The sequence below is a fragment of the Dioszegia hungarica genome, assembly GCF_025882075.1.
Source record: "Dioszegia hungarica strain PDD-24b-2 chromosome Unknown MKK02contig_8, whole genome shotgun sequence".
Taxonomy (NCBI): domain Eukaryota; kingdom Fungi; phylum Basidiomycota; class Tremellomycetes; order Tremellales; family Bulleribasidiaceae; genus Dioszegia; species Dioszegia hungarica.
This window is the reverse complement of record NW_026515770.1, coordinates 3,205,427-3,221,244: the sequence shown is the minus strand read 5'-3', so window position 1 is coordinate 3,221,244 and position 15,818 is coordinate 3,205,427. Positions and strand designations below refer to the sequence as shown.

The 15,818-nt window shown below is 56.2% G+C and overlaps 10 protein-coding genes across 10 annotated transcripts; 6 read left to right on the top strand and 4 right to left on the bottom strand.

Moving 5' to 3' along the window:
* Nucleotides 1-499: 499 nt before the first annotated feature.
* On the top strand, nt 500-1,046 carry MKK02DRAFT_44960 (uncharacterized protein; the record flags this gene model as incomplete). The annotated part of the gene is made up of 2 exons (XM_053093168.1): nt 500-769; nt 849-1,046. The coding sequence occupies 2 exons, from the start codon at nt 500-502 to the stop codon at nt 1,044-1,046; spliced, it is 468 nt and encodes a 155-aa protein (XP_052946032.1).
* A 443-nt stretch (nt 1,047-1,489) lies between these two features.
* On the top strand, nt 1,490-2,018 carry MKK02DRAFT_33490 (uncharacterized protein; the record flags this gene model as incomplete). Its single annotated transcript, XM_053088728.1, has 2 exons — nt 1,490-1,729; nt 1,797-2,018. 2 exons carry the CDS (start codon nt 1,490-1,492, stop codon nt 2,016-2,018), a joined length of 462 nt encoding a protein of 153 aa, XP_052946031.1.
* A 967-nt stretch (nt 2,019-2,985) lies between these two features.
* MKK02DRAFT_44958 (uncharacterized protein) lies at nt 2,986-3,499 on the top strand (the record flags this gene model as incomplete). Its single annotated transcript, XM_053093167.1, has 2 exons — nt 2,986-3,201; nt 3,254-3,499. The coding sequence occupies 2 exons, from the start codon at nt 2,986-2,988 to the stop codon at nt 3,497-3,499; spliced, it is 462 nt and encodes a 153-aa protein (XP_052946030.1).
* Nucleotides 3,500-3,793: 294 nt separating this feature from the next.
* On the top strand, nt 3,794-5,077 carry MKK02DRAFT_25393 (putative homocysteine S-methyltransferase; the record flags this gene model as incomplete). The annotated part of the gene is made up of 3 exons (XM_053087030.1): nt 3,794-3,829; nt 3,876-4,015; nt 4,066-5,077. The coding sequence occupies 3 exons, from the start codon at nt 3,794-3,796 to the stop codon at nt 5,075-5,077; spliced, it is 1,188 nt and encodes a 395-aa protein (XP_052946029.1).
* Nucleotides 5,078-5,094: 17 nt separating this feature from the next.
* MKK02DRAFT_24804 (signal transduction-related protein) lies at nt 5,095-6,491 on the bottom strand (the record flags this gene model as incomplete). Its single annotated transcript, XM_053086938.1, has 6 exons — nt 5,095-5,316; nt 5,372-5,533; nt 5,589-5,738; nt 5,787-5,913; nt 5,958-6,254; nt 6,322-6,491. 6 exons carry the CDS (start codon nt 6,489-6,491, stop codon nt 5,095-5,097), a joined length of 1,128 nt encoding a protein of 375 aa, XP_052946028.1.
* A 253-nt stretch (nt 6,492-6,744) lies between these two features.
* On the bottom strand, nt 6,745-8,059 carry MKK02DRAFT_44955 (uncharacterized protein; the record flags this gene model as incomplete). The annotated part of the gene is made up of 4 exons (XM_053093166.1): nt 6,745-7,214; nt 7,277-7,373; nt 7,450-7,597; nt 7,647-8,059. 4 exons carry the CDS (start codon nt 8,057-8,059, stop codon nt 6,745-6,747), a joined length of 1,128 nt encoding a protein of 375 aa, XP_052946027.1.
* Nucleotides 8,060-8,466: 407 nt separating this feature from the next.
* MKK02DRAFT_44954 (Serine/threonine-protein phosphatase 2B catalytic subunit A1) lies at nt 8,467-11,414 on the top strand (the record flags this gene model as incomplete). Its single annotated transcript, XM_053093165.1, has 16 exons — nt 8,467-8,625; nt 8,896-9,041; nt 9,101-9,159; nt 9,210-9,235; nt 9,284-9,382; nt 9,433-9,544; nt 9,595-9,740; nt 9,790-9,932; nt 9,990-10,067; nt 10,123-10,251; nt 10,301-10,392; nt 10,441-10,542; nt 10,593-10,680; nt 10,727-10,846; nt 10,893-10,941; nt 10,989-11,414. 16 exons carry the CDS (start codon nt 8,467-8,469, stop codon nt 11,412-11,414), a joined length of 1,974 nt encoding a protein of 657 aa, XP_052946026.1.
* Nucleotides 11,415-11,982: 568 nt separating this feature from the next.
* On the bottom strand, nt 11,983-13,444 carry MKK02DRAFT_26099 (Alpha/beta knot methyltransferase; the record flags this gene model as incomplete). The annotated part of the gene is made up of 7 exons (XM_053087140.1): nt 11,983-12,006; nt 12,063-12,162; nt 12,235-12,334; nt 12,389-12,499; nt 12,556-12,697; nt 12,752-12,910; nt 13,055-13,444. The coding sequence occupies 7 exons, from the start codon at nt 13,442-13,444 to the stop codon at nt 11,983-11,985; spliced, it is 1,026 nt and encodes a 341-aa protein (XP_052946025.1).
* A 343-nt stretch (nt 13,445-13,787) lies between these two features.
* Nucleotides 13,788-15,152, bottom strand: MKK02DRAFT_37067 (putative 60S ribosomal protein L4; the record flags this gene model as incomplete). Its single annotated transcript, XM_053089552.1, has 4 exons — nt 13,788-13,981; nt 14,031-14,131; nt 14,176-14,863; nt 15,035-15,152. 4 exons carry the CDS (start codon nt 15,150-15,152, stop codon nt 13,788-13,790), a joined length of 1,101 nt encoding a protein of 366 aa, XP_052946024.1.
* A 279-nt stretch (nt 15,153-15,431) lies between these two features.
* MKK02DRAFT_44951 (uncharacterized protein) lies at nt 15,432-15,711 on the top strand (the record flags this gene model as incomplete). Its single annotated transcript, XM_053093164.1, has 3 exons — nt 15,432-15,454; nt 15,504-15,610; nt 15,671-15,711. The coding sequence occupies 3 exons, from the start codon at nt 15,432-15,434 to the stop codon at nt 15,709-15,711; spliced, it is 171 nt and encodes a 56-aa protein (XP_052946023.1).
* Nucleotides 15,712-15,818: the final 107 nt, after the last annotated feature.

Here is a 15,818-nt window from a genome sequence, read left to right as displayed (position 1 = left end):
TCGGACATTTGACTTGTGTAGATCGGTAGAACATCATACTATATGCGGGTATGCAGAGTCTGTGCAGCATAGGGTGCGGTCTGAGAAGGTTTGATCGGAACCTGAGCGCTAGATGAAGGCCGCGACAAGCCTTCAGCCTCAGCACGTGAGGAAGCCGCTGATCGCCGGAATATCGTCAGAGCATCTAAGCTAGATTGACCTCCTTTCACACCTTCCCCTCCCTTGTCAGTCAGGGGACCTGTGACCATCCATATGGTATGATACTCCATTGGTAGTATGGTACATAAACCTGAAAAGGAGCTCGAGGGAGGCAGGGGTTAGCTGAAAGCAAATGCAGGACACAATCCAGGGGTCGAAGGGGCTGAAAGGAGTTGTTCGGTTGGACGATGGCCTATAAGCTTGAAAGGCCCTCATACGTCTCTCCCCTGCCTGTCTTGAACCTATCTCAGTCTTGTATCGCCTCGCCTGATCCGCGAATAAAAGCAAAGAAGAACCCATCATGCTGCACCAGCGTCTCGCAACTACCCTCCTCTTCGCGCTCGCCAGCACGCTGGTACACGGAGCCCGTCAGGTCAAAGTCCATGGCCACAACGATGCCAAGGTCATCTGGATCTCTAAAGACCCGAAGAAAGATATGTTCCCGGAGAGGCTGGACTCTGAGATCATCTTCCCAGTGAACGACAAGGGGGTTGTGCAGGGCGAGGTACGCGTGCAGTTCGAGGGAACATCGGTGGGGCCGTCGATGTCTTCTCCTCGCCGAGTCTCTGACGTGAGTACTCTGCAAATGGCACATCTCTGTCCCTCACCAGGGCATGGACCCCTCGAAGACCTTAGCTGATCGTGATTAGTGCCGTTTCGAGGGAGCCCTCGAAGAGGGCTACGACGAAATTTCTTGGGTCATCGCGCAAGATGCGAGCTGGCTCCACCCCTGCTACAACCACCATGGTCTCACCCTCACGTGTGACCCCCTGCCGTCGTGCGAGCCCACGCTCGCTGATGGGACCAAGATCACCAAGTTCGACGAGAAGGGTCCAAAGGCGACATAGTGTCTGTACTTAGCCTTTGAAGCACTCAGTATGACATGTCGTTGCCTTCCATTGTACTGCTTCGTTTCGAGGGGCTGATCTTCTGCACTGCGGGCTGGAGCCGACTGCATAGCCTGGTGTCGTCGAGTCAATCACTCTGTCAACATCCAGCATCGCTTGTTTCAGGGTTCCCTCCAGTCGCTCCACGCAGGGATGACAGCCGATAATTTATAGGGGGGCCGCTAGCCACATCCAAAGGAAGGAGAAGGGTCCTTGCGGTGTGGAGCGAGGGGCGATGACCAATCAACGGGCCCACTCCTGAGCTCCACCCTCCCTTCAGTCATATTGCTGTGCAGCTAAGATAGACATATATACTGGGCTCTCCAGGCCTCGGGTCTTGTTGAGATATATATCCGCCCATCCAAGCCCCTCGACTACGAATACGCAGTCCACCACCAGTCATCATGTTCTTCAAGACCACTCTGATCCCCCTCATTTCCATGCTCGTCGCCACAGCCGTCCAAGGCGCCCAAGTCCACGTGTGGTTCACCGCAGAGGCGGGCAGCCCATACGACGACGGCAAGGGTCACACCCTGTTGAACAAGATGCTCGCCTTCGATCTGGATGCCAATAACCAGGTGGCGGCTGGAGTCTCGTTCCCAGTGCACTACTCGAAGAAGCCTGGAGAGCTCATCACTACCACTGTGAGTGCACTCACCGACTCGTCTCAGTCGAAACACATAGTCGGGGTTCTTGGCTGATGCACATCAGTGCAGCTTCAAAGGCGCTCTCGACAAGCAATACCGAGACATCTCCTGGATCATCACCGATGATCCGAGCTACGTCCACCCCTGCGACAACCACCACGGTATGGTCCTGGACTGTGTAGCCACCTCGACGTGCCACCCCTTCCTCGTCGATGGAACCAGTATCACCTACTTTAGGGAGAAGCTTGTCAGCGACCCAGACGAGAACACCAGTATCCGGCCTTAGACAGTATATTCGTACACAGGTTTTCATACCCTTCGTCTCCAAGGTCGATTAGTCCTATGAGAGTAGACACCGTCCATGTATATTATTGTTACAGCAGCTCGTCATTGGTGCTTGCACCTCACATCGTCTCACGTCACGGGGCACCTGTTCATGATATCTGACGACGTATACTGGGATCGGCAAATTGGGGCACGCTGCAGGACGGGAGTCCAAACGGCGATGGCAATATATCCAGCCCGGACATCATCCAGCCCGGACATCCCCTCAGAATCCCTCAAACCCCCTGGAAATGGTCCAATGGATCACCCAATTCATGAGGTGACACGATCGATTGCCGATACGACCTCGCTCAAGTGAGGGACCGACCGCTGCGGTGCTTTTTGTGATGACGACAGCTTAGAGGATCGATCCATACTCTTGGGCGGTGAGCTCAGGCGCAAAGCAGGCTCAGATTCGAACACAACGGAGGAATAGATTCTTACAGCAGACACGGCAGGAGAAAGGAGCCACGGGGAGGTACCAAGGAGGCACGGAGCATGACCGAGGGGCCGAGCCGGTACTCCACAGCAGGCGGTTGTGGAGAAAGGATCCAAGGGGGAGAACAATCAAGTATCATCGAGCCCGAGGACATACGGTGCTCCACGGTACTGGCAGGTGCATGAGGACAAAGGGGCCAAGTGTGTGAATGACGGAGATGCCGAGCATAAGTGGGGCCGATTCGAGGAGAAATTCCACTCCATCTGGCAATTGTGGAGCTAGAAGGGAGCGAAAGGGGAGCACAAAGGAGATTACGGGCATTCACAATGACAAGGCAGGACGACAAGAGATACTTAGGGCCTGACCCAGTCCCCTCCTACCTGGCTCGAAAAAGCAAAACCCCACATCAGTCTATCGCCAGCAAAGCAATATCCACAGCGACATGTTAGCTACTATGAACTCAAAAGTCCTATTCTTGGCGCTGGCCACCATGGCCGTACACGGGGCAAAAGTGTACGTCTACTTTAAAGGCACTTCTGGGAAAGTCACCATAGGCCCAAATGGCCAGCCGACTACAAACGGGATGCAGTCCTACGAGGTGGATGACAAGGGGAAGGTGTATGATACGGACGCACAGGGGAAGAGGTTCGATCCGTCGTTCGAGATCCAGTTCACCAAGAAGCCTGGACAGGTGACCAAGACCATGGTGAGTAAAACTTTGACCTAAACATCCAGGCTGGATGCTGACACGATCTCAGTGCAAATTCACCGGTGCTCTTGACGTTAAGGAGTGGAGGGAGATGGGGTGGATCATCGCGGACGATGAGAGCTACGTTCACCCATGCGGGGATCATCAGGGGTTGACTCTGGATTGCGAGGAGTACTCGCCCTGCAGGGTGAAGTTGGCCGATGGGACGAGCTACACCAGGCTCGTAGAAGATTTCCAGGCGAAGCGCGTGGGCGAGCCTGACCCTGTAGACGATTCCGGACTGGGTCGAGATTGATAGGGTCGAGATTGATAATACACCATATAGACACATGTAACTATAGCCTGGATTCTGGCTTGACGTGGATCCTGCCCTTACCACGTCGACTATAGGTCAGGCTTGGGCGTCGCCAGAGCATGGGCTGCTGTTGTACTGTGGCAGTCCGGGTGGCGAATTTCGCCGTGGCGCCACTCTGAGCTGCTGCATCCTGTAGGTAGGGCTTTCGGCCACCTATCCATCATAATCTTCCCTCTATCCTCATCTTCTTCGACCCTTAGAGTCCCCCACGATTTCAATCAAGCTCCATTATCGATGACTGCCCGCATAAAGCTCCTTGACGGGGCGATGGTCAGTCTCCCCGCGAAATATTGCGCTCGACAGCTGACCGCCAAAGGGCACCCAGCTCGAATCGCTAGGCCATGACGTCTCTGGACCCATGTGGGGATCGGACCTCCTGTACTCCAATCCTGGCGCTATAGGGGCGGTGCACGAGGGGTACGCCAAGGCCGGTGCAGACTTCATTGAGACAGCTACGTGGGTCCATACCCTCTCATTTCTTCGCGAAAGTAAGCTGATCTGAAGAGGTATCAGATGAGCCTGGAACCGCTTTTGGTCGACCATGGACGCGATGAGGCCGAGACTATCATGCGAGGCGCTATCAACATCGTCCACTCATCATCTGGGAGCGAGAGTGCAGGCGTCGTGCTCTCCCTCGGACCGCATGGCGCCACGCTGTCCCCTTCGCAGGAGTACGGCGGGATCTATCCTCCTCCTTACGGTCCCGTCCTATCCTCAACCTCATCCTCCTCGACTCGGACAAATGCCTTCCCATCGACGCCGAGCGGCCAGGCAGAGGAGCTGGAAGCGGAAGACGCACTCGCGGTGTGGCATCTCGCCCGTCTGCGGATCTATGCGGCCGAGGAGGGGACATGGCGGAAAGTCGAGTGGTTGGGGTTCGAGACGATCCCCCTGCTGAGGGAGATTCGGGCGATACGGCGTGCTATGGGGAAGCTATATACGGAGCTGGAGGTTAGGTGGGGTGGCGGGAAGGTGTCTGAGGAGGGACAGGAGGGATGGTGGAGGAAGAAGTTCTGGATCACCTCGGCCTTTCCGGACGGCCAACATCCGCAGCACCTGGCTTCCGGTCCAGACCAGCACGTTTCGGTGGACGACGTCCTCTATTCCCTCATCTCCCCATCACCCGACTCGGCGAACTCTCTACCACGTCCAGATGGGATAGGCATCAATTGCACCCACCCCTCCCATATTTCCGCCCTCGCCGAGGCGTTCTACACATCCATGCGTAAGCTGGCGAAAAGCCATGGGGAAGCAGGACCGGTGTTCGTGCTCTACCCGGATGGAGGGGCGGTGTATGACACGACGTCCCGGACGTGGACGGAACGCACGACGAGGCCGGACGAGTGGGCTGTGGGTGTCGCTGGGATCGCGCGAAGACTGGAGGATGCGCGCTTGGATGCAGAGGGAGACGAGCAGGGCAAAAAGGTCTGGGCAGGTGTCATTGTGGGAGGATGCTGCAAAGCCGGATTCGATGAGATACGGTATCTTCGTAAAGAGCTAGACAGGGCGGACGCGTGATGCATCCCTTGAATCTACTATGATATGCCCAACTGACGGACCCCTTCTGCCGCCTGATCCAGCGCCGACGCCTCCGTCGGCAATCTGAGCACCTCCACTCGCTTTCCTAGTCCAGGCCATGGCTTGCCTGTCCTCGACGACGTCCGCTCCTCTTTTGGTCGGCTTGCCAGATGTGTCATGGCTCGATGTACAAAGTTGGCATCCGTCAGTGGAGAGAGGTCGGATGGCTTCTCCAGCATCTATGGTATTAGCACCTCGTCCCATCTGATCATGACGCGGAACAATGTAACGTACCGCCCGAACATCGTCATACTCCGCCTCCATTCCGCTCACTTCTCTTATCACCTCCCCGCTCCCGAACGCATGATACATCCGCACGTCAAACATCCTGAACAGGACATTATCGACCCGGAGGAACAATCTGGCGAGGACGAAGAGCGAATGCGGCATGACTCGCTAGGATCGTCAGCTCTTCGTGCGCCCAGCAGAGTATCAGGACAGACAAGCTTACTATTCTAGCATTCAGGATCGACTCGCCGTTATCGTGCAGCTCGTCCTCAAAGAGCGGGACGTCCTCATAGAAGAGGATCTGATCCAGGATGGGATCTTGTCGAGCGAGGAGGGTCATCGGTATTTGATGCGTCGAAGATGGCCCGAAACGCTACTACTGTTAGATACAGATCACATGCAGGAGTGAGAGAGACCTCACACTAGGTCCAGCGACAGAGCCGGCGTGCGTACCGGAGTAGGTCCAGTCGTGTGGCTTGACTGGGGTGGTAGGGAGTGGGACGTCCGTGAGGAGCGCGGAAGGATTTGACCTAGATGTATCAGCGACTCTGATGTGCTGGCGGTACCTGATGTTTGTCTGGGCAGCTGTGACAGGAAGGCGTACCGGTTCTTCCCCCACTGATCAGCCATCGCGACCTGCACCCCTCCGCCGACCCGTTCTTCCCACCCTTCTCCAACAGCGACCGCTTCCAACGCATCAAGCGCATTGAACGATATCTGCACTTCTTCGCCCGACGTGGATGCCGAAGACGATGCAGCGCTTCCTGCTGATGGAGAAGTCGACGAGGAGCCAGCCGAGCCAGAATAGGAGAGGATGAGCGAGTTGTTGCCGAATGTCATTTCTGGCAGAGGAAGGCCTAGAGATTTCTCGGCTCTATCAGATCGTAAGCTTTTGTCCAACTTAGACCAAGGCGAGATCGTACCAGCTGTCGTAGAGAGAGAGGGCCTGGACTCACGTTTCTACCTCTTTGATGTTGAGAATTGGTCGCTTCACCGCCGTGATGCTCCATCTGTCAATGGTGACTTTGGTGGTGTGCCGGTCCTTCTTGAGCACCTGATACTGCGGCGGTCGCATCGCCGCTCTAGCCGGCGCTGGAGCAGCTGCTGGAGGAGGAAGAGTCGTCATGATGCTGTGTAAAGCTTGTATAGATAGACGGTGAGAGGCAGAGGTGCAAATTCCTGGATCTCGGTCGAAGTTGAAGTTCATGAGGAATGTGGCCCCGGGACCGGCAAGGTATCCGTTCAGACGGTGTATCACCGGCCTTGCGCCCGACCTCTACCTTGAGGGCAGCCTATCACACTCAGACACGAGTACCCCACAGCCATACTGTAGAGATGGTAGATCTGGAGGCATGCATTTATTCAACCGAGCCAGCCACTTATCTTTTCCCCCTAACGACCATCCTCTTGATCTTCGGCGCCTTCTCCTTCCCACCTTCCGCCTTCTCCTCCCCCCCTGCACCAACTCCCGCCCCGATCCCCTTCCTCTTATTCTCCTTCTCAGTTTCCAGCTCCCGCTTAACCGACGCGACAGCCACGCCCGTCTGTACTACCGGCGAGTGCAGTGGCAGCCTATCGTCTAGCGGGGGAATGTGGGTGGGACGGGGTGGCCGGGGTGAGCCATAAGGGTGTCGGCGGACCGTAGGTCGGGTAGCGGAGCTAGAGGCCTTGCCGGACTTGGCATTGGGTGTGGGCTGGGATTTGGCATTTGCGGGTACGGCCTTGGCATTGGCTTTAACCTTGAGGGGGAAGGTGTATGATTTTCGAGCGATCTTGGGTGTGGGCTTGTACGCTAGCGATGGCTCTTGTTGTTGAATCATCTTGGCGAGCTGGCGGTAGAGCTGCGTGCCTGCAATGTCAGCTTGAGATCCATGCGGTCGTGAGATCAGATGGTAGGAGACAGGCACTGACGGTTCTTGACGATAGGGTTGATGAAACGCCCATCTCGCTCGAATTGGACCTTGACTCGTCCAGGGTTTTCCCAGTCCGCCGGATGTGTCTTATCAGGCTGATGGATCAGCCCAAGTCCCGAGCTCTCCGCTGCAAACTACAGAGCTTGACTGCTTGGCCAAATGCCGACTCACCTCGAGCACGCTCTGGAGACCCAAAGCCTGACAAGCCCGCCCAATCTGTCTGGCCTGAGGCCACCACATTGCGTCTTCGCGCTTGACTCTCCGGCCATCGCTGATGGACAGCTTGGCGTCAAAGTAGATGGGGTAGACAGTATTCCAGCTATCACTGTCAGCTCCAGAAATCCCTACTACCAAAGCGCTCGACCTACCCCTTGTAATCCATACTCTGAGTGATCTGCGCCCCTCCAAATTGCTGCCTCATCTTCTCCATCCTCTCCTCCTCGGCCTGCTGCAGACGCATCATATCGCCCATAAACCCGCCCATGGGCGTATTCGCTGCTGGCCCCGCTCCCCCGCTCGTTGGCCGGATCTCTCCCGGCTCATCCCTCACTGCCACTTTTCCCTTGTACGAGGAAGGCGGAGGAGCTTTTTGACCCTCGCCATAGATCCCCCGACTCTGTTCTGCGATCTTGTCATAGTCCAGCTCGGGGACGTCCGGGTCGTCAGATGAAATCTCCTCGAGGAGCGCTCCCTGGCCGCCTGTATTCGGGAGGTGGCGGGAGGAGGTGGAGGGGAGAGGGATGTCGGTATCGTCGTCAAAGTAGTCTTCTACGGTGGGCATGGTGGGCTGATGTATAATATAGTGTAGATATAGAGAAGGGATGGCTCTGGTTCGCGAGTTTGTGTGGTTCAGAGGGGCGGTGGAATTTGATTAGCGGGACCTTACTGGTTTGTATTGAAATGTAATTCGTATAGCAGTCTCCTAATGAAAACTCCCCATATGACGACGTGGTAGCGTGACCGGGTCCAAGCTGTAGCAAGCTTCCCTAACACCCACCATTCATTCACCTCACACAAGTACCATACTTGTAGACCATACATCTACTACCCCCTCACTATATCAGCAGGTAGAACATAGACTAGCAGCCTACCCTTCTGGACACTCACATCCCCCGTCATCCTCGCATCTCCCCATCACACTCCACATTCCTCCAACTCCCCCTCCCACCCCTCACATCGCCATTCATCATGGCCTCCCCACGGACTCAGACCGCCAACGCCATCGCAGCCATCCACGCGCGGAACACCAATCAGGCGACAACACTCCAGATCCCCGATATTGACTTTACGCAGCATCAGCTCGAGAATGGAGAGGTGGTCAGTACGACCGAGCGGGTCGTGAAGGATGTGAGTTGCTTCTTTCTGACGAAGCCTCACGCGATGTCTCGAGTCGCGGTATAGCGTGTCTGGCGGCGCTGCGAGGAGGTCGCATGTCTCTCGCGGAAAGGGCGTAGCACGACGAGCTGGACAATCGGCTGTAGAGGTTCGAATGGATAATAGCGAGGTGGCGAGCCAGAATGGAGTTCCCACAGTCGCCTCCCCCTTTGGCTTCATCTACACTCCTCTCAGCTGCCGCATTCAGAGGATCGCGCATGAGATGGAAGCTGACACGTCCAGGTCCAAGCCCCAGCGATGTATGTCCCGACAGACGAGCAGTTCTACTCGAAAGAGGACAAGTCAAAGCCGGATATCGCGTTCCTCAAGAACCACTTTTATCGGGAAGGGAGATTGACCGAGGAACAGGCGTTGTTCATCCTGCAGAAGTACGTCTACCTAATCGAGACTCTTCAAAGATGAGAGGCATAGGTGGCTGATCAGACAGGGGTGGAGAGGTATTGAAGGCTGAGCCGAACTTGCTCGAAGTGGACGCGCCCATCACTGGTGAGCTACGCGTACACTATATGAGTGTAATCCCGAGCTGACAAGACTAGTCTGCGGTGATATACATGGTCAATACGTCAGTCATAAAAGACACTATCCTGCTGGGCTCTAGCTGATCGTGCAGTACGATCTGATGAAGCTCTTCGAAGTGGGCGGAAACCCCTCCGAAACGAGGTATCTGTTCCTGGGCGACTATGTCGACCGAGGATACTTCTCCATTGAAGTAAGCTGGCTCGCAGTCGGTACTTGCCATGAGCCAAGCTGATCATCCAGTGTGTCCTCTATCTGTGGTCGTTGAAGATGTGGTACCCCGACACCCTGTTCCTCTTGCGGGGCAACCACGAATGTCGCCATTTGACCGACTACTTCACCTTCAAGCTGGAATGTAAGCTGCAGCCCCCCGACTACCGATAGGACCGCCAGCTGATATCACAGGCAAGCACAAGTACTCGGAAACCGTCTACAACGCGTGCATGGACTCGTTCTGCAACCTTCCCTTGGCGGCGGTCATGAACAAGCAGTTCCTCTGTATCCACGGCGGTCTCTCGCCGGAACTGCACACCCTTGACGATCTGCGTACTGTGCGTTGATGTTCCCTCGATGTTCGTCAGGAGTCAACTGATCATCTAGATCAACCGGTATAGGGAGCCTCCGACCCATGGGCTCATGTGCGATATCCTCTGGGCGGACCCGCTTGAGGATTTCGGAAGTGAAAAGAACCCGAACGATACATTTATTCACAATCACGTCCGGGGATGCTCATACTTCTTCACGTCAGTTGCGTTCTGTATTCTGCCGTCTTCGGATGGAGATGTGAGCTGACCCGGCAGGTACGCCGCAGCCTGTCAATTCTTGGAGCGCAACAACCTGCTATCCATCATCAGAGCGCATGAGGCGCAAGATGCCGGGTATGTCATCTGTTTGGTTCGCGCCAAGGTTTATGAACATCAGCTGACCTCACAGATACCGGATGTACAGGAAGACAAAGACGACCGGTTTCCCATCGGTCATGACGATCTTTTCTGCCCCCAACTACCTCGACGTGTATGCCAACAAGGCTGCTGTGCTCAAGTACGAGTCGAACGTTATGAAGTGAGTTTCCGCGGACAGCGACTTGGATCCGGTAAGCTCATATGTCCAGCATTCGGCAATTCAACTGCACACCCCACCCGTACTGGTTGCCGAACTTCATGGATGTCTTCACTTGGTCCTTGCCTTTCGTGGGAGAGAAGAGTAAGCTACTACGGCCTCCGATGTGAATGGGCAAAGCTGACTTGGTAGTCACCGATATGCTGATAGCTATTCTCAACTGCTGCACCAAGGAGGAGCTCGAGGAGGAAGAGGAGACACCGATGATCACCCCCGAAACGCCCGAGATCGAAGGTTTGTCTTTGCCGCTGTCGTCAGGTGTTGATAGCGAAGCTGATGTCCAGATCCCACCGAGAGCCAGCAACAGAGGCAGCTCATCAAGTCGAAGATCCTTGCTGTTGGGCGGATGTCGCGCGTCTTTGCGCTCTTACGGTAAGCTACGTAGAGCTTCGAGATCTAGACCAAGCTGACCAAGCAGAGAGGAGTCCGAGAAGGTCTCCGAGCTCAAGAGCATCTCGGGAGCCAATGGTGCGCCAGGTGTTGAGCTTGCGAGCGGGGCAGAAGAGATCAAGGATGCAATTCACGGGTTTGATGATGCGTACGTCGTATTTGCATTCGGGTTGAGACTGAAAGCTGACTTACAGGCGGAAGTCTGATATTGAAAATGAGCGGCTGCCGCCAGATATCATCGATGTGAGTTGAGTAGTCTGCTTCATCGGCAAGCTGAGCTGACCCCATAGCCCGATGACGAGTCCCCCGCCACCCCCTCCCCGAGCCACTCGATCCCCCACACCCCCGAAGAAATGCCCTACGTCCCCATCACTGGCCCGTTTGCGACGCACGACTCCCCCATCGCCCCTTCTCCCTCGGACGGCACCGTCCCTGGCCCCCTCTCGCCCGGTTCAGGCGGCGGCGGCGGATCTCCCGGTACACCCACCGCGGGCGGTGGCATGTCGTGGCGCCGAGGCCACTCGCGCAAGCAGTCGCTCGGAACGACCAAGACGTCGCCTTCGAACCGGAGGCGCAGTCTGGAGAATACGATGCACCTCATCAGGGACGTCGTGGATGGCAGAGACGCGAATGCGGATGGGCAGCTCCGGAGCTTGGCCGAGGTTATTGCGAGTCCGTCGAGCCCGACGAGGGGGAAGGGGGACGGTGGAGCTTGAGCGTGAGCGTGGAAATGGAGGGAAGGCAGGAAAGAGGGAGAAGGGGGAGAGGGGTGGGGTAGGGTGTACAGTACTGCGGGATGATATGACTATACGACATACAAGACGGCACAAGGGGAAAAGCTGGCCTGCGGAGCTACGCCAGCGCCAAGGAGGATCTTCTTAATATACCACCTATTCATCGGCTCTCTCTTTCTTGCTTGTAGGATGTGTATATACCCGTTACGCCCTTCATATCAAGTATCAGCTACATAGCATGCACAGTGTGTAATTGCTCCTATATCTGCCGACACATGCGCATCATTGATGATATATATCGATGTACGCGAGTGACAATCGTTCATTGCCACATGTATCATCTCTGCGGATCATGACCAAGTCAAGCGAAAGCCGGGTACCAAGCAGACATGCAGGGCCATGGGTATTATTGATACATACAGTGTACAGAGTGGCACAGGGCAGGTGAATGCGGCCTAAAAAGCAGAAGATCCTAGACCGATGAGGGCGTGGATGGGGTACATGATGGTTCCGGGAGGAAAGCGGGGATAAAGGGTGGATCCAGGGGCGATCAGACGATATCCCAAAGCTCTTCCTGCGCGGGGGTCAGTTATTTGCCCTTCGAACAAAGAGGGGTATCAACGAGCTCACCATAGCACAGCAGAATTTTCCACATGCGACAGAAGCAGAGAGCGAGTAGTCTGATATCGAGATTTTCTGGTCGACCCATTGATCGGCAAAGTTGTCTGCGCTGGAACAGGTGTCAGCTCATGCCCAGCTCATTCTCACTGTCGGAGATATTGAACAGAATACAGTAGCTCACCCTCGTGCCATAGCTCCGACAAAGACGGCTATAGAATGCGATTCTGGCAGGGTAGGGAGGAATTTCGATAATCGAACAGTGGGAGCATCGGCCGAGAGCGCTGCGTATCGTCAGCTCATGTCACATCAGGTACGAAGGTGGCGACGAAGCTGACTGAGTTTGATGGTATTTGTGGGGAAATGATCGGTGACTGGATTCTTGATGACACGGAGGAGCTTCTCGCTTCCCTGCACACCGCGAATACTGAGTTTGTGGAGTAATTGCACTAGACGGATCAGCTATTGTGCACCTGTACTCCAGAAAGGTAAGGAGATAACTCACCCATGAGACCGCTGAATCGCTTGAAGGTACGCGGTATCCGTACGCTCGGGTTGACCTCGATGAGCACGCCTTTGGCCGTATGGATGTATACCTGCAACAGGCCGGATTTGTTCAAGGGCGAGTCGAGCAGGGTGAGGAGGCACTGGGTCGTCAGCTCCGTCTAGAAAGACCGAAGGAGACAGCGACATGGACTCACCTGATGTGTGATGTCTGGTCGGGCGTCGGCGATATCCCTTCCTGTCTTGGCGAGGATACCCTGGTGGTCGTCGCAGTTGAGCAGGGCGTATTTGGCTTCTTTACCAGGGGCGGTCTTGGACGCTGAGCCTGAAGACACTTTGTACGCTTCCAGGCAGGCCTGTGGGTCAGCTCTGGGCTCTTTATAGAGTGACATCCCCCTGTGACCCTTTTCATCCGGCTCTCGGCCAGCCATCAAATCCCCTCCATCCAAGCCCATACTGCTCCAGCATCTCAACCCCCCACGACCGAGCAGAAGACCCACCTGCGACAGCACCACAATCAGCCTCCTCGTTCCCTCCTTCGCCTCTGCGCCCTTCGGCACCTCCGCCTGCTTGGGCACAAAGTCCGCGCCCACCCCTGTCCGCCTACTCCCCGGAAGAGGCTTGGTGACCCTCGACGCCGCCACAGCATCCGCCATGGCCCGCTTGGTCGCTTCCGACTGGCCTGTCGAGCTCATGATCCCATCCTTGTCAGACTTCAGCTGCTGTGCGACCGGATCAGCAAGCGCGGAGGCGGAGGCAGGGGTGGTAGAAGAAGCAGGAGTGAACTCGGCGGCGGTAGCGGACATCCGGGAGGCCTTGATGGAGGTGGCGTGCCGGTCGGTAGAGCCCGAGGCGCGGCGCTTGGGAGGGGTGGATGATCTGCCTGACATGGCTGATGGCGATGTGTAAGTAGGCTGAGGATGGAAACAAGATGTTTGAGAGAAGAGAAGCTCGAGCTAATTGAGCTTGGACTTGAAATTTCAGACACGCCATAACGGCACCAAATGTCGTACACCGTGCGGCTGAGGATCAAGTAGATCTGGGAGCATGACGCTGTGGATGGAGGGTGCCAGGCAGTAGCGAACACGAAGCAGATGCTCGAGAAGGGTGCGAGGAACTATATAGTACTCTAACCACGGTGCGGGGCAAATGACCAGAACCCCCTCCTGGCACGGATCCGAAGCTACCACTACCATACATCCCAATCGCTACTCCAAATCCTACAACTCCCACTTAAGCAGCGTTGAGAATCTGCAAGAACTCCTTGCCGGCGGAACCGGGCGCAGACTTCTTGACGGACGCACCGCCCTTCTTGGCGCGGCGCTCCTGCTGGACGAGCTCCTGACGACGGAGGGTCTTTGCGTAGGGGTTGAGACGGAAGAGGACGGCCTTGTTGCGGAGGGGGTTCTTCTTCTGGGTGAAGGGGCCTGAGGGTCAGCGGTGAGTCAGAAAACAAACATGAAGAGGGAGACTGACGCTTGGCAACGGGCTGGCCAGCGGGGCGGAGGACGGACTGGATCTCGTCCGAGTTGATGAGGCGGGTGACGTCCGAGGTGGAGATCTTGGCGAGGGGAAGGCTGGTCATCAGCAAAAATCTCGAAACCGAGGACGATAGACTCACTTGAAGCCAGACTTCTTCTCGTAGATCTCGTCAAGCGCCTTGATGGCGCTCTCGGTCCAGACAATGAACCGACCTACGTGTCCACCGGGGGCGAGCTGGAGGAGGTTGAGGGATTCGACGTTGCAAGTCTCGACACCGGGGACGTTCTTGAACGCCCGGACGATACCCTCGTCTTTACCGTAGACAACGAGGGGACCCCGACGCTGCTGGTACCGCCTGTTCCTCATCTTTCCCTTGCCAGCACGGAGCTTGCGCGAGTTGGACACCTTGGTAATGTCCGCAACGGCACCGACGGTCTGGAGGAGCTCGACGGCCGCCTTGGTCTTTTGGACCGACTCGATGGACGACGAGATGACGAGGGGGACCTCCTGGATCTGCTCGATGCGGTGGCCGCGGGCGAGGACGAGGGAGGGGAGAGCCGAGGCCGCAAGGGCGGACGCAACGGCGTACCGGCGCTGACCCTGGTTGATCTTGAAGTGCCACTTGCGCCACGTCTTGGTAGGGGCGAACATGCGACCGCCTCGGCACATGTTTCCGAACGCGGCCTGGCCGGATCGCTGGGTACCACCACCGCCGACACGGGGGATACGAGCGACGGCACGACCGGTACCCCACGACTCGGCCGAGGTCTGGTGACCGGCCTTGGGGGAGACGGCGTAGGCCTGACGACGGTTCTTGGCCATCGACTCTGGGAAGTTAGCAAATGGTCTAGAGTGTTCCTCCATTCCCTCCATTGCGCCTGTCCGCTCTTCCATTCCACCTAGATCATTCCATCCTCCTATTCCGTCCCACTGTCCACTTCCCCTGAATCTCTCCTTATCCTCCCCCGTCACCCCTCCTAATTGTCGGTCCAACTCACTGTGGACCTGCTGGACGACATCGAGCCTGATGGGGGCAGTGAAGACCGCGGGGAGGGGGACTGAGCCTGAGCTCTCTCCTGACGCGGACCAGACGGTGAGGGTGGGACGTGCGGCCATTTTGTCGATACTATGAGAAGATACCTTGATGGATGCTCTCTTTACTGCTACCAACGCAACGATTTTGGATAGCAACGCAGCGCAGCGAGGACGGAAGCAATTGAGTGACGGCGAAATTTGGGAACGGCCGGGATTACGTTTGGCCCGAGAGCACCAGAAGCGGAGTTATGGCGATGTGGCGGAGGCTGTTCCGTGCGTCTCCTATTGACTTTTGAGGGGACCGATGTTGCTTGAGCTCTTGAGGTGTAGACTATACATGCGGTGAAGGTATAGCAAATCATGGCACCCAAAGCCAAGGCGAGGTAAGCTAGTGCATGCTCTCACATGGCAGCTAAGTAGCTGACGATGCAGGCGTATCCTCATACGGCTCGTATCGACCGCTCTGACCGGATTCTTCTATACGACCACTCGGGCAAGATTAGGAGAGAAGCTAGCGATGATGAAGTATGATCCTATGGGTGAGTAGTCCGCTATTCTGATCATGATCGGGAGCATCAGGGCATAGCTGATATCCACAGTGAAGAAGCACGTCCTCTTCACCGAAGCCAAGATCAAGTAGGCGGTCTGTCCAGTACCGATCCGACTCTCGACCATTACCAGCGTCTCTATCGATAGACACCATCACATTGTACCCGGAATACTACCAACAATCACATACACCATGCA